Source organism: Saccoglossus kowalevskii, chromosome 12, assembly GCF_978046115.1.
Source record: "Saccoglossus kowalevskii chromosome 12, keSacKowa6.1, whole genome shotgun sequence".
Taxonomy (NCBI): Eukaryota; Metazoa; Hemichordata; class Enteropneusta; family Harrimaniidae; genus Saccoglossus; species Saccoglossus kowalevskii.
This window is the reverse complement of record NC_140652.1, coordinates 7,895,465-7,921,761: the sequence shown is the minus strand read 5'-3', so window position 1 is coordinate 7,921,761 and position 26,297 is coordinate 7,895,465. Positions and strand designations below refer to the sequence as shown.

The 26,297-nt window shown below is 34.4% G+C and overlaps 1 protein-coding gene across 1 annotated transcript; it reads right to left on the bottom strand.

Annotated features, from left to right (window-relative positions):
- Positions 1–397: 397 nt before the first annotated feature.
- LOC100368569 (prostatic acid phosphatase-like) lies at positions 398–24,701 on the bottom strand. Its single transcript, XM_006815120.3, has 10 exons — positions 24,581–24,701; positions 19,745–19,840; positions 16,468–16,719; positions 10,691–10,789; positions 9,529–9,621; positions 9,199–9,322; positions 8,764–8,858; positions 7,935–8,041; positions 7,421–7,602; positions 398–6,370 (listed from the first exon to the last, which is right to left on the bottom strand). The coding sequence occupies exons 1-10, from the start codon at positions 24,677–24,679 to the stop codon at positions 6,237–6,239; spliced, it is 1,281 nt and encodes a 426-aa protein (XP_006815183.1). The 5' UTR covers positions 24,680–24,701; the 3' UTR covers positions 398–6,236.
- Positions 24,702–26,297: the final 1,596 nt, after the last annotated feature.

Sequence of the window (26,297 nt, the reverse complement as noted above, 5' to 3'; positions counted from 1 at the left end):
ACATAAAACGTTATCACACACAGTGAAGTCAGAGACAGTAAATAAGCTGTGAAACGCCAATATCAATATTTATCAAGCTTTCGACCAATAAAATTGACTATACCAGTGTTTTAAATTTGTCATAAACAGTTTCCTGCTATAAAAACTTTCCTGCCCTGGTCGCCTACCCGGAAAAAATGTAGGGGGAGGGGGCTACCCACATTGCTCAGAATTTTGCTAATGTTACACCAGGTATTTACAACAAATTTGTTGAAAACTGGTCAAATATAATACGATTGACCTATCTATACGACTACACGCAAGACGGTGGTATCTAGCGCCCTCTGGTGATCACTTTGTAAAACCTGAAATCATTACTTTCACTGCTTAAAGATTATAGACACAAATAAATAACTACTTTATTTTGAAAAATTAAATAAAAACCTTTATTTAATCAAACCATTAAAATTAACATGCTTTATAATACAGAGAATTGTTACTTTGATAAAAAAATACGAGTACATTACAGAATATAGAAGTGTATATTATAATAGAGCATACAGCAAGTCGTGAGAAAAATGCAGAATTGTAAAAATACACATCTAGAAATATTTGACACTGCATTAATGCAATAATGTGAAAGGCAGATGGTGTGAAAGCATGTTCATTTCAATTCCTTGTTTATTTTACAACATTTAATTACAATGTACTTTATGAGTTTATGTGTTGGAGAATGCAAATGTGTTGTATAACTTGTAACATTTCTGCGCAAGTGAAGAACATCACAAATTGATAGAAAAGACGACGAGCACCAATGGTTATTACATTTTCTCTTGTAGGACAACAAGATTTTCTATGTACAGTGAGTTAAGCACAAAAGGGAAAAATTATCACAGATTTTCTGAATTTGAAATAAATGATGGTACAATGTTTTACAGTGGTTATACATGTAATGTGGTTTGATTGCTATTGTGATATGATGACAGTTTAGACACATTTAAATAACAATACAACATTATGAATATCAAATTACCATGCATTGGTACATTGTAAATACTGTGAAATACTTTATTTTCGCTGGAATTCATTTTCGCTGAAAAGGCTTTTTGAGTGTTTTGTATGGAATATATTTTCACTGATTTTTGATGAGTTGAATGTGAAATATTGGAAAAAAGGTATATTCGCTGGAATCTATTTTTACTGAAGTATTCCTTCAGCGAAAATAAAAAAAAGAACTTCCAAGCGAAAATAAAGTATTCTACAGTATATATAATTTTTAAGCCACAATTTAAAACTACTGTACAATACTCCTATAAAGGAAGAAACACACACACTCAACATAGGAGTTTTCAGAAACTCTACAATGCATTTCCCATTGACGGCTGATTATTTGAAAGTTCAAAGAAAAACTTGTGGAATTCAAATTATTTTTTTGAATTATGAATCTGTATTTTGACTAATTGTCAATTTAAAATGGTTGGCATAGGAGGGATTAACACTATAGGCAAATCACAAAATCATTGTTTCCATGGATACAATTTAAAATGGTTGGCATAGGAGGGATTAACACTATAGGCAAATCACAAAATCATTGTTTCCATGGATACAAGTTACTGTAATTTTGAATGTAATTAATATAATGGAACGTTATCTTCAGCAGAAATGTATTTTCAAATGTAAACTGCTTTTGGTAAAGGAAAATCTTTTTAAATTCGCGATTTTTTTGAAATCCTCCAACTCAAAGCATCAGTGACTTTCACACAATTTTGTCTTCATGAATACCATAAAATCATCAAGTAATAACAATTTCTAGCAGTGAAAATTAATTAGTTCACAGAAGTTAGTCACATCCATCCTTAAATGTGATGTGATACTTTTAATTAAAGGGAAGTGGTCATCGAGCCACGTCCTGTTTCACATGAAACCCATTTGGATGTATACAACGCATGTAAAATACATTGTTTGTTTAAGTGATATTCAAACGCACGTTGTGTGACAACCACTACCCTTGAAGATTGTCATACAAATAAACAGTACCACTAAAATAACACAAATTGTGATTAATTTAAAAGCAAAAACCATTAGTATTCACACACAAATGTACTACATATCTATTGAACATAGGCATTTTTAACTTTACAAATAACTCATAAAAGATACATTCACACTTTGTACGAACTGCAGAAAACCTCTCCCTGACCGCTGTTAGCAACATAAGGGTTTTGGATTTTTTTCAGTTCATAAGTAATTTAACTCAACCAAATCACGAAATCAAATTTAGAAGTTTCTCCAAAAATAAAGTAAAGTGAACTTGAGTAACAAGTTGTGTTTGATTTAGAACTAAAGTACTCCAATATTTTCATTTTATTTTTCCTTACGATCACAACAATCCGTGGGAAGTGTTCTGCATGTAAAGAAAGTGGGAATGCAACTTGAAACCATAAAAATGGAAATACACACTGTATACTTAAACGCCAAATATTTTGAGAAAAAAAATTCTACATATAAATGTTTTACCTTAATAATATTTTGTAAAAAACAGTTGTAATTTAACAATAAAGTTGATTGCGAACATGCTGACTAATGAAAATCATTATAAGCAGGCATACTCTGTTGTTAGCTCTAGGTGTTCCACAAAATGGTGTTTACACTTTGTCACTGAAAATCATTTTTTTCACACACACTAAAATTTAAATCAACTGCATAGTAATCAGATATGTAAAAACAACACCGAATGAAAAAAATTGCATTTAATAAAGTCATACAGAGTTTAAAATTTTGAAAACAGATTTAGTTCCCCACACTAAAGTCACTACCACAACTTGAGTATATAAAGTGCTCAGTCTCCGAGCAACCAAATGTCAATAAAAACACAGTAAACTAAAATATTATATATGTTAATAACAAAGTTGGATTTTGTTTTGAAATATCTCTTATTTAACAATAAAAATATCAGGAAAATAAATATTAAGATAAAAGTATGGTGATCATATGGATCAATGTGAATGCAATCCTGTGCTGCCCGAGTACATACTTTTTAGTATTCTTATAACATATATTTTAATTTTTTTGGTTAATCATTTGCGCATGTGGACATGATTTTGTTTCAGTGACACGTTATGTTACAGCTGCAATAAATAATGTACACAAAGGAAAGCGTTCACATAAATATACTTTTAAATCATCATGGCATTTTACGCATAAACAAAGTCCACTGTTTCATTGCTATAAGAATAATATGAGGTTATTACGAGGATACCTCAAAGTGTGCACGAAGACAGTACAGCGGAGTATTATACATCATGGGAATGCCAAAATCCAAAAAGTTTAGAATAGAATCAGCGCACTTTTTTGTGTGGAGTTCGGTCACTTATTACAAGACACTTACTCACGTAATCATTCCATATTTAGAATTTGCATATCCTAATATGGGAGGATGAAAATACCTCGTAAAATACCGCCAAATTACGGCACACTAACTTATGGCGTTACGGTGACAGATGTATAATAATAATAGTATTTATCCATAAAATAACCACAAAAACTGTTTAATTTTTAAAATATACATGTTGTTCTAGTTCCCATTTGTGTAAAGCATGTATGCAAATATTGTATGCATTAAAATACCATAAGCTGTACAAAGACTGTGTCACTTTAACAGTTTCCATAGCAATGTAAATTTAGATCAAAATACATCATATTTTGACAAATTAAAAACAAAACACCAATTTTGTAGATGATTCAAAAGAATGCATTAAATAAAAAATATCGGGCTTCTCACAATTTTCATAATGAATCACCGGTACGGTACGCAATCTCAATATCCTTCCCCTTTATATTTCCCACCAAAAATTCAGTGCAAATATTTAAACATTTGGTAACATTTTCTTTAAATTTTATCATCATGAAAGATAATTTCAGATATTTTTTTTTTGTTATCAACAAATTTTGCAAATTTGTATGTTTTCTGTCAGGATGAGCTGACTGCATAATATCATGATGGAGGATGAATGGTGCCAACAGTTGACAGTGGCGCTCAAAAGGCCAAACTTTTAAACCTTTTGAATATTGCATTAGTAAGTCACATGACCTACTAAGTTACAAAACACACATTTCACAATATTGAAAATCTCATGGAATAATATGCATAAACACTGCCCTCTTTCGACAGAAAGTTACAGCCTCGTGTAAGTCGTTAAGATAAATTTTCAGTCTCATATTATATAGACACATATAAATCCTTTCAGCAAGTTTTGATCATCAAAAATCAGATACGAAATACTTGGTGTAAACGGAGAGCAAAATTTTCTCTTGAAACCGATTAAGGGATGACCATTTGAAATCAAGGGGGGTAGTTTTTTTTTTTTTTTTACATACACATGCATCCACAACTTTTTGTTTAAATTCTTTTTTTTAAATTACAGTATATGTATTTTAATAAGAACAAGCAAACTTTTACATATAAATATTATATAACAGCTGTGTTTTCTAACCACCCCTTTTTGTTTGAAATGTGGACCCTTATCTGACTCAAGCAGTTATTTTGCCCACCATTTGTGACAAGAATTCTTAATCTTATTTAGTGAGCAAATATAACATACACAAACACACATCCCACATAGAGTTATATTTTTCAAAACTAATTTCAAATTCCCTGTATTTTAACCTCTGTGTCACACATTATAGAAAATGTCTAGGGAGGGATTATTTTTTTTTTTTTGTAATTACTAGAAATCCACCCAAATTCCTATGTTTGAGTGAGTTGGTATATAGGCGAGCAGGTTTTTTTCCTACTATGGTTCAATCTTAACCTAGAATTCAGCCATTCAGACTGCCATTCCCAGTGCACTCAAGAATGGCCTGGTGAATCTCTATGTAAATACGTAGATGGCACATAATTCTGTGTCATCACTGATTGGCTGTCTCTATGACTACAGTACACTACCATTGGAATTTGAATGCGCAGACTGACCAGCACGAAAGGCCACAACCCTCCAGACCAATTCACTAGTCTATTATTTATAGATTTTTCTACTGATAATAGATCACATCTAGTCTACTTCAATCCACTGTATGTACTGTAAAATACTTAATTTTTGCTTGTAATTAATTTACACTATTTTCGCTTGAGGAATGATTCTGTGAAAATAAAATCCAGCGAATATACCTTTTTTCCTATGTTTTACATTCAATTTGTCGAAAATCAGTGAAAATAAATTGCATACAAAACACCCAATGAGTCTTTTCAGCAAAAATTAATTCCAGCTAAAATAAAGTATTTTACAGTTTTTGATATATATCACATGTCTGTATAAAAATGCCTATCACAGTAACACAACCTCATCTAGTAAAATAAAATAATAGCATTATTTTAATAACATAACAAATTTGTCCAGTGGGGGTGTAATAAATTATTTACCTTAGAATTTCTGCCATCCATGCACCACTTCACTAATTCCTTGCTATGAAGCCTATACACCTTATTGTTGCCAGAGATTCAATTTAAATATCCTTGCCTAAATACAAATGTTGTCAACTAGAAGTAAGGTAGATTTATGTAGATCATCATAGGTTGCATTATCATGGGGAATTTCTAATGCAGAATACAGCATTTACTTTCCGAATATGAAGTAATTCATTTCCTGAGACTGTGTATGGTATTTCGTAGTGCGTAAGGTTTGCATAAATGAAAACAAACCTGAGCTCAGAGTAGCGTATAATGAGTTGAATACACACTTAATTGTGTTTTGCAGATGAGTCTAATTTTAGGCATTAGAGGAATGGTATGTAGCGAGTAGTATGCCATATACAGTCCATGTTTTGCCATACCATATTTGCTCTATTAGAAGCGCATCTTGTATCGAAGTTCACATTTGTTGCTGTGTAGTCATTAAAATTTGACTTATTTTGACCATATAACACCTCTGCAATTTACACAAGTGAATGCGCAACTAATAGAGCAAAAACGTTATAGTGAGTGATATACCAAATGGATTCTAGGCATTAGCAAAATGATATATAGTGAATTAACGGTTGCATAGATTCTAGACAATAAAGAAGTGGGGTATAGTGACCGGAACACCAACTAGATTCTAAGTCATTTTTCTTTCCACAACTAAGACTACATTGCCACCAGTGCAACACCTAACTAAGTGTTGGTGGCATGGCGTGTAACAAGTGGACCATTGCAGAAATTCTAGGCTATAAATTATTTAACTGATTTCGTCTAACAAAATTTCTAACTGTTCACTGTTCAGTCAAGCATACCCATAGTCATCATGTTGTACTGTGTAGGGGCCCCTTTTACAACACTTGCAGAATTTCTTACAGACCAGGACGCAGATAATAACCAGTAGGAAAGCTCCCGCTGCTGACACGCCAATTATCAAGGCTGAAAAGGAAAAAAAAAACAAGAATTGACAATGCATAGTCCCTACCAAATTCCAACACTAGCAGCGATCTAGTGTGGCTGTACATAGTGCTGTGATACGATCAGTCGTTACTGGCAATGTACTGTAATGGGCTGAGCATATTTGGTTGATCACAAAAAAATTTAATGAGCAACCAAAATTCAATTTGATCACATCACAAAATACCACACCCTACTGTATTATGTAAACTTTCAACTGAATCAGGCAATATCTTAATAGGGAATCGGTATGTACATAAATAAAAAGAAAATGGCCACCCGTCGCCCCATTTTTGTTTCAATACTTGGTTTTTACTTTAGAGAAGTCAAAAATGTTCAAGGCCTAAAATTGATACAACTGTCTTAGCAGATAGGAATGATTATAGAATATCTATATTTTTTCAAAGGGCAAAAAATATAATCATATGTTAAAGAGAAAGGCTGTAGTGATGTTGACTTGTGTTTGTATTGCCCCCTGAAAGTATAACTAGAAGGGAAAATTTTATACATGTATCTAGGAGACAAAATACTTGGCAACCAATTTTATCAAGGGGTATCTAAATCTGAAAAAATGGTTGCCTGGGGATACAGTAAATGCAAATAAATACAAAATACAGCTGTTAAAAGTTTTTAAGCAGATATGATTTTGACCATGGATCTATTCAGTATTGTTTGTTACATTAAAAGATGATAAAAGTTGGCCATGGCCTCAAAAAAGTTGCACAATAAAAGCTATTTGGAGAAAAAAACAAGTTTCTCAGTTCGTATTTTTTTTTCAATTTTGTCCCTTCAGATGTCAAATTGTACTGTAAAATACTTTATTTTCACTTTAAATTTATTTTCCACTATTTTTGCTGAAGGCATGATTCAGTGAATATAAAATCCAGCTAATATGCCCGTTTTCCTATATTTTACATTAAACTCATAGAAAATTTGTGAAAATAAATTCCAGCTACCCTATTCCAGCTAAAATAAAGTATTTTACAGTATTTATGTTTTCATTATCACAGAAAGACATAATAAAACACTTACCTAGTCTGAATGTTTTTGATATCTGTCCATTTTCACATGCACGATAAAGATCATCCAGATAATCATCACGTGTCAAGTTCACAAAAGTATCAAATGGACACGCAAAGTCACAATTCGGTACAGTGATAGGGTAAGGAGATTTACTTGAATCATTTCGATAGTAGATTTCCACAGTGTAATTCCTGAAAATAAAATGAAATGTGACAAGCCACATTGATAAGTCAGAGAAAGTCGTTTTGTAGCAGTGATAAGTACAGTAGTCCTTAACCTTTTCACCACCAGTTTCCTCTTTTCATCACAAATTCACAAAATAGTCCCATTTATAGTCTTAACTTTCCTTCAGTAGATTGGGACAAAAACAGCCAAATTGTTTGAGTAAAGACTGAAAATTGACTCAAATTTTGTCTGTTGGCTCCAAAATCAGGGTTCTTTTCCATAAAAATTGAAGAATATAAATATTGACAAATTTTTAGGTTTGGTAGTACCCTCCACTGCCACCACTGTTCAGACTTACCCATCCTCCTCTAGGTAGAGTTCAAACATAAGACATGATGCAAACGGTGGTATCCGACCATTAGAAATATTCATAGCAGACATCATACCAGCTATTGTAATGTCATGCTGCAAAAGAAATGGTATAGCGCCCTCATCAGATTTTTGTTTTTAGTCACCATTCCAGCTTTTCAGTTTTTTTGACAACTAAAATAAATATTTTGCTGAATGGGGCACCACCTAATGGTACTACTGGCCCTATAGGAAGATTTTAAACACAAGACAAAACAGTGGAAAACTGACAGTTATAAATATTCATAGTGGACGTCATACTAGCTATTGTGATGTCATTCTGCAACGGAAATAATATAGCGCCCTCATGAGATAAAGAATTGTTTAACGTTTGTTTTTTGTGACCATCCAGCCTTCAGGGTCTGCTGATCTGCACTGGCTCGGAAGATGAATTCTGATTGGCTAAAAAAACAAAAGACTTGTGGCGTTGAATGCACGTTCATTCTCAGTAATGTTATGCAAATTAGAAATTCAAACTAGCTAATCATTTACAACCTTCCGAGCCAGTGCAGATTAGCCCTTCAGGGTCTTCGATAAAATGATTATTTTGCTGTCAATACAGTTTATGCAGATGTCAATGGCATGACCAAATGCCTAGCTACAGCTAGCCTAAGAAAACGTCATGGTCATGAAAATTCAAGGTTTGCGATAAATTCGTTATCAGCCATCAATGTAAGAAAGCACATCCCTGCATAGCGACAGAATGCACACAATTCTAACATGCTTTGTTCATTACGTGTCACACTTTAAAATCAGGACATAGAAAGAAAGTGACTCACAGCAGAATACATCATCATTCGGTATTTGTTATCTGGGAGAAGATCACCCCTCGTCTTATTCTTCATATTCTCCACAAACTTTCCAACAATCATACCTATAATAAATAATAATAATAATTAAAGTTTTTTTTTTCAGAATAATCTCTGTGATATCGTGTTGTATTTATTGAAGAAACTATTTGAGGTTTTAATATGACAATCCTCTATTCGTTCTCTCTCGCGTAACTTTTATGATTTTGTGAAGTACATTTGCAGTCACATGAAATTTCAGTCGCATGATACAATTGTTGCCGTGGCAACAAATATAATTATTTCTAATCAAAAAATTCAAATAAACGATTTTGCACGAACCAATACCGAATTTTACTGACAATTATATTCTACTTTTATTTGCTGTCAGATTCTAATAACGTTACTGAAGTGAATCTGTTTTACCTCCTTTCAATTTTGCCATTTCAGGCGTTGAATAATAGCTATACATATTGTAATCTGCAAGGTACTGTAATGTTTCTCTTGTGTTGTTGCCAATCCAGTCTGCAATAGTCCGATTGTCAGCTTCCTGTTAAAAAAACAAAATAATACATCTGAACATAAAAATATAACAACTAAAACTAAAAATTATTGAATTAGTCATGAATTTTTTTTTAAAAATGCATATTGATTCAGATTTCAGCCTAAAGCTTAAGGTCAAATTATTGATGAAACAGATTCTAAGAAAGTCAAAACAATTACCCAGATTTCAAAGTCAAACTTTTTAAAACTTACTTCACATACAATGACATCATTCACAAGACCAATGTTGTCAAATGTCAAGTTTGAGTACAGTCCAGTCTCATTACCGACGAACTCTACGAATTCCTACAATAAAAAATATATATATATATAATACAGAGCTATGTATTAGCTATTATAGCGATTCTAATTAGTTGTATATTGCCCGAAATGATTAATACACATGCATGATAAACACCATAAATACATTTTTTCATGTTTATTTCTTTCACTTTTAGCTGAAAAGGCGGTGGTTGTCATTCTGCGCATGTGTGACATTTGTGTTGAAAAACATTGATTTTCCCACAATTCAATGCGCTCTTCTTATGGAATCACAAGTACCGGTATGAGGTTTGACCTGAGCGATACTTTCACTAATTACTGTCGATGACCCCTTCGATACCCTCCAATCTCCTAAAAAAATACCTAATTAAAGCAAAGTTGTCATCTTTGTTTATATGAGACCCATATATCTTGCACAAGCACGTCGAAATAACTACCACCCTTGAACTTCCATTCCATGATATAAAGCTAGTAATTTTAATTTTTTAAAATCAGTTCAAGTATGATAAGTAACCAAATCATGTAACACAAGGTCATAGTTCAAGGTCAGTTTGCAAACAATACAATGTGTCAAATGATTTTTGAAGCTGCATTAGAAAATCAATAATCAGCTTCATCTAATTATTCAAGAAAGACACATGAAAGAAAGCGGGAGAGGAAGTCTTGGCTGACAGCATGATACTTCCAGAAGAAAAAATCCACAAAAGCAGGATGACGCACTTGATATTATTGATTGGCATTGTTGAAAACAATTAATTTGTGACCCTAATAATTATGCCATCCAGGCATGTTTGAGATACAGATGAAATGCACACACACATGCACAGAGAGCAATCCATAATTCCCAGTTTTTGAGAGCAATCCATAATTACCAGTTTTTGAGAGCAATCCATAATTCCCAGTTTTTGAGAGCAATCCATAATTCCCAGTTTTTGAGCTGCATACAAACAGGAACTAATAAGACAGATTGCCCAAAAGCTGAACAAGGTATTGTATTTTTCAGAAAAAAACACCAAATAGTGATAATTAAATTATTCCCATACACTATAGATGCCATTGCTAGCACATTAGAATAATGAAGATTAATACTCACAGAATAGTTAGCTTTCATCTGAGCATGCTCCTCGCTTGCCAGAAAGTCTTCATATAAATCATTCCATTGCTGACAATCATAGTCAAACTGTCTTAAAAGCTGAAAGCAAAAAATTTTAATGTGTAACCAGCTATTGAGCAAGAAACCTCCATGAATAGTAGGTACTAAATATTTAAAAAACTATGCATATGCAAATATCACCTTACAAACATATCCATGTGTATAGCTATATTGAATCTGTCGATGTGTAATGACTATGACGTAATAACTCAATGTTACATTTCTATTTTTTATTAACCTTATTTTTTCCCGCTTAAATTTGGGTAAATTTGTCACATTTTCTGTAAATTTCACTGAGTTCAATCTTAATTTTGTACCAAACAGACAAAATTTGACCTCGCTAATAGTATTTGATCAACAAATTTGAAAATGTTCGCAACATTTCATGTGGAAAAGTACAGACTATAAATGGAACTATTTTGTGGATGATGCCTGAACTTAATTTTGCACTGAGTATTGTATTCACTATGAAAAATGATTTTTTTTAAATCAGTTGATATGACAACAAATCCTAAAATATTGGACTATATCATAGTTACAGGTACTTTACTTTTCGTCAAAATCACTGCTAACAATATGTTAAAATAAGACATTGTCAGTAATTGGAAAATTTTTTCAATAAGACACGGCATTTTGGTTGGTTAATGACTGACTTGACTTGTTAGGTCAGAGGACATTTTTTCAGGTCAAATCATGTTAAAATCAAAGAAAGCTTAGAAAGAACTCCCATGTGCTGAGAGTATTGTAACACATTAAGGTATAGATGCAGGTTCGAGGGCACTTGAGAGTGAATTTTCTTTTTTTTTTTGCTTTTTATTATCCAAACAGTCTTGGCTATAGACTGTTAAAATTTCACAGCATTGTGAATAGTGGAACATACTCAAAAGATGATTATAAAATATACATGGTACAAACATTCTTACTTTTGAATGCTTAGCAAGATTTAGCAAGGCTGTACATAAATAATCAAAAAGAAACATGGTGAAAAAAAGTAATGACGGGATCTCCATATTATGCACTACGTTTAACTTTTTACAAAACAATAATAGGTTTAAATTTGGAACTGTTACAACTATTTTAATTAACATGAGCATTAGCAAACTTCTTACTGTGTGAAAGGTTATGCAAATTAGCCATTATCTCCACTTGTGTTTTCCAGTTTACCATGGAAGTTCAAATCTAAATAGCTCGCACAACTCTTGTTTATTTTGAGTGAAACTTTCACACAACGTTTATTAGTTGTTTATTAACAAATGGGCGTCCAGGCGTATATTTAGTATGTTTTGTTTTCATATTACAAAGTTGTCAAGCAGGATGTGTGCCGTATAGTCAATCCCGGTCAGTATTTCACACTTCGAATGTCATTGTCCGAGGATGCAAAGCTTTAAAAATAAGCCCAGACGTCCTTTTGTTCGTAGAGACGTTGTCAAAATAGTGTGAAAATGTCAAGACAAACTGACAAAAACTGTGGGAGCTAATTAATTTTCAATCTCTCTGACCAACCAAAAAACACGAACGGAGATAATGGCCGTTTTATGAAAGTGACTTTAATCCTCCACAAAAATGGCTATTGCATCACGACGACATGCCAAAATCCATCATACACCGACGCTTGCTGATGTTCAATCGTCAGATAAAAAGATAAAATAAAAATATTTACAATACTAGGGAAACAGACGTAAAATCGTCCGCGGAGTCAAAACCTTGCGCGAAAACTGTCATGGCGTTGTGTTATCATTTCCACTTAGGGAGGGACACAATGGATTACGTAAAGCCGATGAGATATTCATACAGTTATATAAACATAGCGATTCCCATTGGGTGGGTTGAGTCTAAATTTACCTTTCCTCAGACCTTTTAACAAATACTTTGTATGACGCAGATTTTCACGATCTCCGGTGAAATGGATCATGCGAAGTTAGACGGCCAGGTTGAAATGGGCCGTAATATTTTGCTACACAACGGCTATTCACAGTTTTTGTACTCAATCGCTCAAACGCCGGTGCGAAAAAGTCGAAATGGAAGTCAACTATTGTAAAACGAAACAGGTTTCATTCAACTACGAGCAGACGCGATGGGTTGATAAAAGTTAAAACGAACCCTGACCTCTGGAAATACCTCATTCATAGAGTGCCATAGTACCAGAGGTCGCCGAGCACGGCCGTACAACGTACTTTGTGACATCACTACAGATGCATGCTAGCTGACAAGGGGGGTTCCGATTAGGGTAACCAAGATGGCATCGCAGAGTGCGTGATTTTTCCGCAGTGTTTAAAAACAGTATCTCGTTGTCGATGTTTCTGTAATTTTCGGGGTAACCGAGCATTTCACGTTTGTATATTTTGCCACTGAAAAGTTAGTTATCGATGACAGCACAGCAATGGTCTGAATGGTGTTTATCCACTACTACATCGCAATGCTATCAGCATGGTGATCGTTACAGCAAAACGACAAATGTAAAATTAGTCAGTTTTATAATGCCTTCGGAGAAAAAAATGCGTGAAAAAAAATATTTAACAGTACTCCACTGGAAGCTGCCAGGCTAGAGGTTGTCGACATGTTGCGAGATAAGGGTCAAAAAGTTTACTTATCATTTACAACTGTATGTTTTTTGTATTCCGCTTGCAGGCTGGAAGCGTCTACGTCTTGTCTTTTTTTTTGTAGTTTGCAAGACTAGTTGGTAGCGCTTGAGGTAAGTTAAACAGGGTCGCAGACAGGAAGTTACACATCGCGGCACCGTAACTGAGGCCAGCAACTCATTTGCATATAACATCAACAGTGACTTGTCAATCAAAGAGCAACGTAAACAAACTTTCGGGACTTTTAATCACATACGTGTGCCTCGATTCCCGATATTTTAAAATCCATTTTTGGGCATGTTCCAGCATTGACAATGCTCCGAAATTTCAACACTATCTAGCCAAGACTGTCTGGGTAAGAAAAGCAAAAAAAAAAAAAATTCATTCCGAGTGCCCACGAACATGCATCTATACCTTAAATATAATTCAAAATTACTTAGCTGAAAACTAATTATGCAAATCAGAAAATTAATATGAACAGATTTTAGTGTAAAACTAATGAGGTCTGCGCAATGTAATAGAAAATCAATGTCTCCAAGTTTAATTGAAATGTGATTAGAACCAAAAAATTATGAATTATTATGCTTATTAGGGAATTAATATGAACAGATTTTTACCCCCAACTAATTAGGTTTGTACATTGTCCTAGAACATCTTTGTACTAAGTTGCATTGAAATGCGATGATTAGTACTTGAGATACCTGTGGAAAAGCTGAAAATTAACTAATTATGCAAATTAGGTAATTAATATGCACAAATATTTATCCGAAACAATCAATCTCTGCATAGTCCTTGAGTATGTAAGTACCAAGTTTCATTTAAAATGTAATGCTCACTACTTATATCAAAAGCTGAAAATTAATTAATTATGCAAATTAGGTAATTATATGTACTGATATTACCATAAAAACTATTCGGTCTGTGCAGTGTCATATGACATCTATGTACCAAGTTTCATTGAAATGTGATGATTAGTACTTGAGATATCTTGGAAAACCATTATGAAAAAATCATTATGCAAATTAGGTAATTAGTATCCGCGGATTATTACCAAAAACTAATCAAAACCTAGCATTAGTGCAGAGCATCTATGTACCAAGTTTCATCAAAATCCAATGAGTGGTTGTTTAGATATCAGTGGAAAAGTCATGGAACCACTAAAAAATGACTAATTATCATGTAAATTACGTAATTAATATGCACAGATTTTTACCAAAAACTGTTCAAATCTGTGCATATGTTCAGAGCATCTATGTATCAAGTTTCATCAAAATCCAATGAGTGGTTCTTTAGATATCAGTGGAACAGTCATAGAACAGCTAAAAATTAGCTAATTATCATGCAAATTAGGTAAATAACGAGCATGGATTTTTACCAATACCTAATCAAATCTGCGCATTGGCCCAGAGCATCTATGCACCAAAAAACCGATGTATGGTTCTTGAGATAGCAGTGGAACAGTCGGACACACATACACACATACACACACACACATACAGGTGTCCCATGAATTGTGGAGCCACCATTGAATTAACTTTTAATATAGTTGAATTAACTTTTAATATAGTTGCGATATGAACTCGATTAAAACGCGTTCCTATATAGGGTTGCGTTTTAATTGGAGTTTAATTAAACTCAATTACAATGCAATACAATGGAGAATTGCACTTTAATTAAGTTTAATTAAACTAGAGTTGAATATCCCGTGACTGAACATAGAAATGTTTGCGAAGCTTAGGTTTAGTATCGGGGTAAGGTATGGTATAATTATATTAATATTAATATAACGTGAACCATACCTTCCCCGATACTAAACCTAAGCTTCGCAAACCTGACTTAAATTCAATTAAATATTAATATAAATTATGAAACATTGTGGAGCCACCAATTTGGGGCTCCACTTGTACAAAGGGCTCCACTTTGTTTGTGTATGTCTGGTCTACTGGCTCTACTTCTACGTCTACACCAACACACACACACACACACACACATACAGACACACTAACTGCAAAGACTCCCATTATGTGCTTCGCACATGGGAGTCAAAAACACCACGAAGTAAGTTTTCTTACGCTTGAAAACATCCCACAACAAAAATAATGAAGATCTTGTTTTCCGCTGTTTTTCCAAAGACTCTAGTATTTTTTACACCTTAAATTCAAATGATATATAAATCGTATAGTAATAAAATTTGCATATTTTTATGAACATGTTTGTTTCTTCATTGTGAGTGTGGAAATGACAACGCATTTCACAATTTTTTCTTCTTCAACAAAACGTAATATTCCCCCTAGCCCAACATGATGAATGATAGATGTAATTTGCATAATTATTAAAGAGTGGTAACATAGTTACAATGTTTAACCAAAAAAAATTCATTTTAACTGAAGTGTTTCTCAGGTATAAGCCCACCCCTTACTTTCCCTATTTTTACATAATAAGGCGCCTGGCCCGAAGTCTGGGGAAGTACAGTATGGGAAAGACATTGCAAAGCATCCATATGTATGCTACCGTGGCAATGTTTCATGACGTCATAATTCACTCTGTGTTCAATTTTGACCAGGATATGAACGAAGACATGGACCACAGAGCACAGAATGAATGAATGACGGCAACAATAGGTGATTTTCCGTTCAACTGCGAGATCTCGCGAGATGCATGAAAGACGCACGTCGAACGTCTGCCGCAAAAATCAAACGATTTGATTTTCAACTTGAATTTCTTTATTTTGTAGCTCACATCGACCAGCCGATCTTGGACAGAGTAATATTGCTTCCGAATACCCTCACTTAATCGAAATTGTCTATCATCAAATGTGGACAGCACATTATTAAGCATGGAAATGCCCCCCAAAATATTTTCATGTTTGTCGAATCCCACGCGATGTTTGACGCCACTACGACACTATGACCTTTGTTTGTCCTGTTTTTACGTTTTATTTCACGCATAACGCATGATTCTCGCAGTTAACGGAAAATGGTCCATTGGTTGTACACACGTATGTCTCTATTTTTTTTTATTAATAGTAATGACACACAATGCATCTAATCTTAGCTAACTTTTATTCATTAAATTTATTTTATTATCGTAGAATTCCTCTAAAACATGATACAATCTAAATGTTACTACAAATCTTACCGTGTCATCTTCAATCGGTAATGTATGCACTGGAATTGGTTGCCATAGTAATGTCTTATTCCACCTTTGAAAATCATAAGGTGGGAACAGGGCAGCTAAATTGGTCTCGGCAGACATCAGCGTCCTATCTGTGTCTGAACTTCTAGCGTAAAATTGCTCTCTGCGGTAGTAGGTGTTGTTCAGGAGAGAGGTGTTGAACATGTAACGGTTACGTAAGAAGGCACCAAGCGAGTACTGCATCCTCATACCATTCTAGGAAAATGAATGAAAAATATCTAATTTAACTGAACCAAGCAAAACTTGTTTACATATGACATAGCAATCTATCCATCAAACATATAAAAAAAAATTCAAAAACTTTTGTGAAAGTGTATTGAGTAACCTTAATGTGAATAAATGAAAATAAAACTTGACATGCATGTACATAGCTTAGACTTTTATTGTTTTTTATCATAATTCACCTTTTCACCACCAGACTTTCTCGCCCAAATTTGTCTGCACCTTTTTTCTTATATTATAAGTATATTTACTTCTAATTTTGAAGCCAACATACAAAAGTTGAATAAATTTTCAGTTTTTACTCAAAAAATTTGGCTATTTTTTCCAATCTTCTGAAGTGCAGTTTATAAACAAGACTGTTTTGTGAATTTGTGATGAAAAGACAGAACTGGTGGTGAAAAGGTTTAAGAAAGAATCTCTCACGTTGACTCGAAATTTTCATAACTGGTTTGTTCTGTTGCGTCCTCTATAGTTGTCCCTGTGTTGTCAAGGTGATAAATATGCTAATGAGTAGCATGAATTGTAAGCTGCCAACCAATAAGAAAGGCAGCTTTTGCTGTGATCTGTTCTATGCAACTATAACGCACACGTAATCTGACAAGTAGAATCGCTTGCGCATGTGTTCCACTCCGGGTTCCGAAACTTCACTGCATATCATTAATTAACAAGCAGCCTGTCGGCTGAGATAGCTCCGCTGTTAGCAATGCACATTTCAATTAAAGAACAGAAGATATCATTAGAAAATGAACAATATGCATAGTACCAAAGCAATGGGACTTGCTGTTTTCAACAAGAATTCAAAAAGATCACTTTTCACTAAAAATGACAAACATATTCATCAAAATTGGAGAATTGAAGATATCATCATACAAATGAACAAAATTGAGAGTGGTCCACATGTAGTACCTATATATGTTATATCAAAGCAATTGGACTTGTGGTTTTTAACAAGAAGTCGAAAATATCACTTTTTACCAAAAATGACAAAAATATTCACCAAAATTAGAGAATTGAAGATAAGATCATGAAATGAACAAATCTGAGAGAGGTCTACCCAAGGTACATATACACCAAGTATCAAAGCATTCAGGCTTGTAGTTTTCAAGAAGAAGTCGAAAAAGTAAAACATTGACACGGACGACGGACGCAGGACGACGACGACGGACAATCACTCATATGATAAGCTCCGCTTGACAAAGTCGACAGCGGAGCTAAAAACATATAGTTTATTTAAAAATGACTATGCAATGGAGAAATATTTATGTGACATTAAATCTGCAAAACACAGAGTGGCAATGACTAAGTTTCGCCTGTATGCACACAAATTACCTATAGAGACAGGAAGGCACAAAGGTATTCCTAAAGAGAACAGACTTTGTACAAAGTGTTCAAATAATGAAATTGGGGATGAGTTACATTATATCTTTAATTGTAATAATAGTCAAATTAGTTATTTTAGAAATGATTTTTTTACAACTTTATTTATGTATGCACAAAATCTTGAAATAATAGGGGATGACAATTTATTTGCAGAAATGTTTTCAAGTACCGATAAATTTATCTATTCAGGCTTAGCCAACATTGTTTTTAGTATTTTAGAGCTTTTTTAGTCTAGTTTATTTTAGTTTAGTAGTTATGTAATTTTTTCTCTCTTGTTCTTGGTCATGGCATTTTATATGTTCCCCGTACCAAAAAAAATTTATCTTATCTTATCTTATGAATAATTTATAGCAATGAATACACCTCAGAATAGACCAGTCAGGGTAACTTTGTGTCTGACCACAATTTAAGAAAAAAAATGTATTATAAAATTGCCAGTCTAATGCTTGCTTGTATATATTGTCAATGTATGAAAGGTCTGTGTATGTCAGAGATTGACAAACAAATCACAAATTATAAGTCCCATTTTGAACTCTTTTGTCAAGGACCATTAACCATTTCACCACCAGTTCCCTCTTTTCCTCACAAATTCACAAAATAGTTCCATTTATAGTCTGCACTTTCCTTCAGAAGACTATGACAAATATAGCCACATTTTTTGAGTGAAAACTGAAAAATTGACTAAAATTTTGTCTGCTCCAAAATTAGTGTTCATTTCCAGAATTATTGAAGAATAAAAGAAAAAAATGTTACAAAAAAAAGGTTACACGTTGTAAATGAACATAAATTTGTTATGGATATTTTACAGAAATGAACTTTGACCTTCACCACAACTATAGACTGGTCTGATTAGCTGCAAAATCAATTTTAATTTTTTTTTGGCTTTTAGCAGTTACCTTATAGACACTTGTACTAATTGTCATGTGACTAAACTGATTTAATAGTTGTAGCTGTTAAATTGAGCAATGTATTATAGAAGCTATTCAACCACTCATGGTCTAGTGACATCATTATTTTAACACTTCGAGTGCCACATATTTTTCAGTGCAAATATTTTCACCAATTTTTTCATCATTTCGAGTTATATAGACAGTTTCAGACATCACTATTAGTTTTTGATCAAAAAGCTTGTTACTTTTTATCAACATTTTCTGTGGGAGAGGAGCAGACTTTCCAAAGACACTCAAAAGGTTACCCCTACTCCACACTTGTTAATAATCAACAGAAAACTTGTATCGATAAAACAAGTAGTGTAAATAAGATTCTCTATACAAGGAAGTCTTGTAAAACCTCATAAAAAGTTACTTTTTATTCTACATAGACTGGAAACTGAATTTAGTTGAAGAATGGAAAGCCAATAACTCTTTGTATTCATATAATATTATCAAGATAATGATGCAAAATTATGTGATTAATTGTTGCATTTATTGGCAATTTACAATGTGTTATTGGAGTTTACAAATCCATGATTTTGAAGCACAGTTACAAACTAAACAATGGAGGATACATTTGAATGCCCTAAGAAGCAGTTGTACTTTTCACTCTGTATCTTCTTTTAGGATTCAAAGCTCAAAGACTGACACAGTGAGTATGTGCTTTGGATAAATAGAAGGCTTACCTGTGTGAGCTGAGATGCCCCTTGAGGCCAGGTGTCCAATGTATTTGGATCGGTTGGGTAAACATAACCAGGAGCTCGGGCACCATGACGATAAACCTTTAATCAATAATAATAATGATAATACTGAGTGTGGTTATGACCAAGTACAAGTCTGTGAATGAACCAAATTTCTTTTAAATGAAGTTGGTGCATGTCACGAATAACGTATCAATCAACACTGCCAAAAACTGTACAACATAGTTGAACTCTGGTGACCTTGCCCTTTGTTATATAATATTATTCCCTTTATCATAGTTTGTTTCAATAGAAATATGCATTGTCATAATTAATTTTGAATACAAACAAGATTTGGGGTTGAACCAACAGTGGGGAATCAGTCTACCGAATGTCCTTGATAGATGTAAATATCTTAAAAAAACATTGGTGTCTAATTTGTTTAATTATTTTAAGGAACATAATTTATAGCTTTATTCAGATATTTTAGTATAAAAACAAATGATTCATCGCAGAAAAAAAGTGCTGCATTTAGAAGTGAATAGATTCATAAAACATGCAAGATAACAGAAAATCTTAGCTGACTTTTGTCCAAGTATTTTGTACAGGTGTATGTCAAAAATGAATGATTCACTGAGACAAATATGAACTGCCTTATTATATTCATTGTGTGACTACTGTATTATATGAAAAGTAAAAAAAAAAACACCCTCTATAAATAGCTACCATGTTGCAAGCTCTGCTTTGTAATGCAAATCAACTTAAAGTGCCTGTGAAATGGCTGCTATTTTCATGCCTAAAATTATCAATTGATATATAAATATTATTAATTTTTATGTTTCTAAGTATGAATTATTTTTTTAAGTGAAAAAATGTGTTTTAAACTCAGTCTACGGCAACTTTATTTTTGTGTATTTTAAAACGAGGCTCCTCATTAGCTTCTCATTTGCATACAGAAATTCCCCTTGTGACGTCAGAAGGGGAAGTCGCATGACAGCTTGCATTGCCGATACGTGTAAATAAGGCAAATTTCTTGTGCAGTTTTCTCGTCTTTGACTATATTGTCACTTATGTACTTGTTCGTCGAGGAAGAATGGACCATAATGAACACATAGTATCAATTTTTGTTGCATGGGGTTGAGTTAGATACGAAATATGTCTGTTCTGGTGTAGCTGGTCACCGTGATCGTCACCGACACTGGTGCACGTTTGTACACTGTTGCTGGACAAAATAGAATTTGACGTCGGAATTATCTCGTTATTTTATAGCAGTTTACTAGGCACGTCACTACACTGTTTTATTTCATCAATCGTCTGAGTGAAACTTTCAAAATTAAAATAAAATAGAACATATTTTGACATTCTAAACATTAGACTATAGTGATCACTATAAAATAATTAAAAAAACGACAAATCACAGTTACTAAATAAATGACAGCCACGTAGAAATAAATTGACATTTTGTTGAAATAGGTGAACGCGTCAGGTCACGGCGAGGGCAAGTGCGTTAAAAGCGGTGTTTAATTGGATAACAAAAATAATCGAAATCGACACACATACAGATAAATTCAGAGTGGATTCGAGTTAGCTTGATCCATGGCGTGATTGTCATAATTATAACATCATATTACAACTTTATTTGGTGGAAACACATTGACCAAGGCCGGATTCTTATTTCAGAAAATATTACGCAGATCAAGTTGCAAGCATGGAGGTAAAAAAAGAACAGAGGTGTGAATTCGACATTCAACACCAATCACTTAACGATTCAGAAACTTTTAGCCTTCGAAAATGAAAACAATTAGCAGTGTGTAAGGGCTGTGTAATTTCCTGTTTGTCCGAGGCTACGTTTTCGTGTCACTGTCAAAATTATTGCTACTCTTTACTTAACAGCGACTAAATGGTCTCTATAAAACGATAATCAGGATCGCAAAAAAAGTCAACTCATTCGAAACACTTGTCGTCTCTCTCTGTCTTCTGAAATCAGCCTTGGTGATCATCGGCTGGTGCGTAATCTATTTCTTTCAAAAGTGTTGCGCCAGGTTAATGTTGTCGGCGTTTCTCTTTAAACCTAGTTGTTTTTTTCATGGACGAGGACGGATTTTCCAAAAAAAGAAGCTGAGGTTAAGTGGCTTTCGTCCACTGATGTCGCACTTTCGGATCGATTAGAAACGTGTGAATACATGTACTTACACTATGACTATACGTTTCACTGCAACTGCCCATAACACAACATCTAAAAACTCTCTCTCTCAAAAAAAAAAAAAAAAAAAAATAGACAAAAAAAAGAAAAAAAAAAACGCCGACCGAAAATTGTATATCGTTTAAAAGTATACTGAATGACCAGTGTTATTACGGTATGACTTCCTCTCACATTTTGGCCTTTGGTGACGCACTTTCGGCGAGAGTCGGAAATCCGGAAACAGTCGACCGTTTCAGAATAGGTGGGCGTGGCTACAACACGAGAAATGTCCCAAATTTACTTGGATACGAGTAATCATTTTCAGCAAAAAAATCAATATTCGCCCATTTCAGTGGAACACAGATCTAAAATGGGAAACGTGAGGGTGGGCATTGCACAGGCACTTTAAATAGTTAGTTGGTGTCCAGTGGAGAGAGGAGTCAGCAGTACTGTTGCCTCCTGAGAATCTACATCTTCAAACACTGCAATCTTTGTTTTTGAAGTGCGTTTTAAAATTAGTATTATAAAAGCTCTATCATTCTGTTCTATTAGCTGAAACAAATTCCTGTGAATTTTCATTTGTCGAATGAACTGTTTGTCAAATACAGAATACATATATTTTAGTACAATTTTCTTTTTAAATGTAAATGCAACGTTTTGCTTTTTATGTATTTTTTATGTATTGTTTTTGATTTGATAACTTTGAACTAAATAGCTTCACATCTTGATCAAAGTTTTGCACCCAGTTCATAGGAGTGCTTATATAGATTTTCTGACATCTTGTTTCCTGTAAAGATTTTATTGGTAGGTTTGCAAATGTGTATCAAACTGTGCAAAAATCTTTTCCATGAGTTGGTTTTGAAACCCAGTATAGTATTCCCATGGGATTTGGGAGATACATTACCAAGGATATTATTACAAGATAAATGATTTGCTTCATTGAACACATACAACAATGCACATTTCCACTGAGATCAGTGACCTTTGATGTGTATCACCAGTGATCAGTCAAGTAAAAACAGTCAAAATATTTTATCAGATTTTCTCAATTTTTGCATGATATTTTCATACAGGACATCTGTTGTTCAAACTCAGGAAAGACTTTATACTAATGAATAAGTTGACCAAGTTTGGAATAGAATTAAAGTTATCATGCACACAATAACAATTTTTAACGACAACGACAACGCCGACAACGCTGGACAAAAATCTTTCCCTTAATATACCATCTTTGATGGTACAGGGAAGGTAAAAAGCGATCAAAAATGGAATTTTCACAATCTGTTTTGTACTAGCACAAAATTTATGCATATCGTAAACGTTTATAAAGATTTAAATATTAATAATAGTCCAAATAAAAAAAGGCAAACATTTTATTAACATGCACGTCTATGAAACAACTTTCACATACTTCCAGGTAGCTATGCAATTCACATCTCAAACAAACAGACTAGTATATTCTCAGGGGGCAGAACTACATCATTAATGTTGCTTGGACATTGCTCGGGTTGTCTTGTTGTCCTGTTCAGAAAAGTCTGAATAACTTAATAATATAGTATAGCCTTCTATGAGTTTTCGGCCTTTGTTTCCACCGGTGATGATTGCCAGGCGCTGAAAATACCCAGATGTCCACCCCCGAGAATAGAAGGAATGTAAACCAACGTACAACCTACAATTCCACTATCCCTAGGATTGTACTGGTGCATCATGGGTAATCTAATTTGAGAGGCAAGGTACTGTAATTTTTGCTTATTTCGCTGACTTGAAAATGCACTAAATTAAAACCCAGTGAATATGTAAAATTGAGCATAGAACACATTATGTAAATGATAAAACCGTGAATTTAAAACCCACTGAATATGCCTGAAATGGTAAATCAGTGAAATTTAAACCCAGTGAAAATTAGTCATTTTACAGTAGCCATTAGGGGGTGCTCACTTTGCTACATGCTCTACACTAATGCACCAGATGAGAATGGTGGCAAATGTAATTTGAAAATTACAAAATATTATCTACTATATATCTATTTTAATTGTAATTCTCAAAATTCTCTGTATAATAGTATCATGTATGAAAATTAATAAATAAATGAAAAAATTAAAAAAAAATTTCAGTTTCAGTGTTTGTCATTATATCGATACGTAATACACACATGTATTTGTTGTTGTGTTAGCCCCCCCCCTTCCCCTCCATCCCCCTCTCAATGTGCACGCGCAGTTGTGATATTGACATCACACCCCCTCTCCAACCATGGAAGGTATTACCTTCCATGCTCCAACCTAAGTAATACCCCATAAACAATTAATCACGTGACTCTAACTGGTTTCGCTTTCAATCTCAGTATTGGAAACGAATCCCAAAACGAATACTGCCTATTTTTTTTAAAACCGCAACTTTATCGTAACTTTAATACGTGAAATTTGCGTCGGTGACGTATTTTTAAGTTGTAAAGCGGTTGACAAGCTGAGAACTTAAACCTGCCACAGAAATTACGGCAATGTCATTTGCTTCATAAGTTTGTGTTGTCACATCGGACGCCCGCAGTTGGCTGCCAAGTCACAAGTGACGCCACATAACACAGCTTCTGACTAACGGTGACTCATCGACGTGTAGTTCTGAGTCACGGAAGGCACATATCTACTGTGCTGACAATGACCTACCAGATTAACAAGTTCGAGAGTTCTGGCTTCGTTGCTATCAGCAACCAGGCAGATAACAGCCAAGAAAGTAATAGCAGGAAGCACTGACAGCCACGCCATTTTGTCACAATTGGCACACGCAGGAAACGCATGATTATCACTATGGCTGCGTTTATACAGCTTATTGGGAAACAAAAGGTGCGATTCCAATTCTATGATCACACAGTTGGGATTTTGCCAGTAAATAAAAAAAACCAAATATAGAACATAATATTGAATATAAAATAATGCATAACAATTACTTTGTCACTGTGGTTGACTTTTTCCGTTTATCCAAATCGGATTTTGTTTCTCCGAGTAGGTAAATAAATTCAGGACAGTATTTTTGCTTGCTCCTGTTACTCTATTTTAGTAAAGGAATCGCGTTGCTGGAACTCGGGTGCTGATGGTGATGCCCCGAGTGGGGATGAGCAATCGTTCATTTCGCTAGCCCCCTATCGGAGGTTATGTGGCATGCTTTTGTTTTTATTGTAGCCCGGCAACTACGTATATCACGTGACTTGCTAGAGACAATCATGTTACGTCATCCGCGCTGCATTCAAGCTACTGTGTTCCATTTCGAACGCAGAACGCGACAATACAAAGTACATTTTACAAGTGAGAACACATCGCTTGCTATACTCTCAATATAATTCAACATTTATTTGTGAAAACTGAATCATCACGATGTTTCTATGCTGCATGCGCGCATCAAATAAAGTGGACATGGCGCCGGACTACGACGAAGCTCCAACGCCGACAGCACCAACATGCGTCCGATCCGCAAAGGCGTTTTGTGCCAACCAGGAGAAGAAACCCAAAGGAGGTTTGAAAAAGACACTGAGGTCGTTATTCCGTCGCTTGATAGGACGCGAGACAAAAGTTCAAGAAATTCACCTAAACAACGAATGTCGTATTGAAGACGGAGATGACGAAAACGATAATCTACTAGTAGGCAGCGATGACGTATCCCTATTCCGCCCAGACAACCCGTCACCTACTCGGCGTACTCCGACTCCACTACCATACACACTGCCACCAACGCCCGAAAATGAACTACCTGCTCTAAATATCGCCAGACTGCCGCCCTGGTATATTGCGGAACCATTGCCGAATTTTATAACATACGACGAAGAGAGGCGCACATTTTGAATTGTGGATTTGCGCCGATAGTTGTAGATGTTCGTCAGCTGCCTTAACGTCCCATTTTTCCTTTGCATACGTCGGCTACGGGGGCTATAATCAGTACTCCTAGTGAAACTTGGACTTGCAGGTAACACTCTTGTACTTGTACCCTGTCGTGTCTTCTGTTTTACCTTCTACAGTATATTAGCAGCTACTATGAGGTTACTTTCTTTTACCCCTTTTTGAGGAGGGGGCATCTGCGCCTGCAAGTTTCGCGTTTACTGCATTGTTGTTCGGCAGGGTTACGTAAAAAGTGCTTCGCATGTGTACGCCATCTTCAAAAGCGAGCTAGTATATCTGTTTTGGAAAGAAATTAATTTGTTTTTCTGCTTAATCCCTTTTTTAGGGTTACCTTGTTGTGTGTGCCTGATGTTGGCGCATGATGGCGCTGTTTAACCGAGAGATAGTAATAACAGTGAAATGTTTGTGATTCGTGTATATCTCGCCAGGGTAAGTAAATGATAAATCCTCTCTTTAACCCTTGGCTCTGGAGAAAGATAGGAAACCGGGGCAT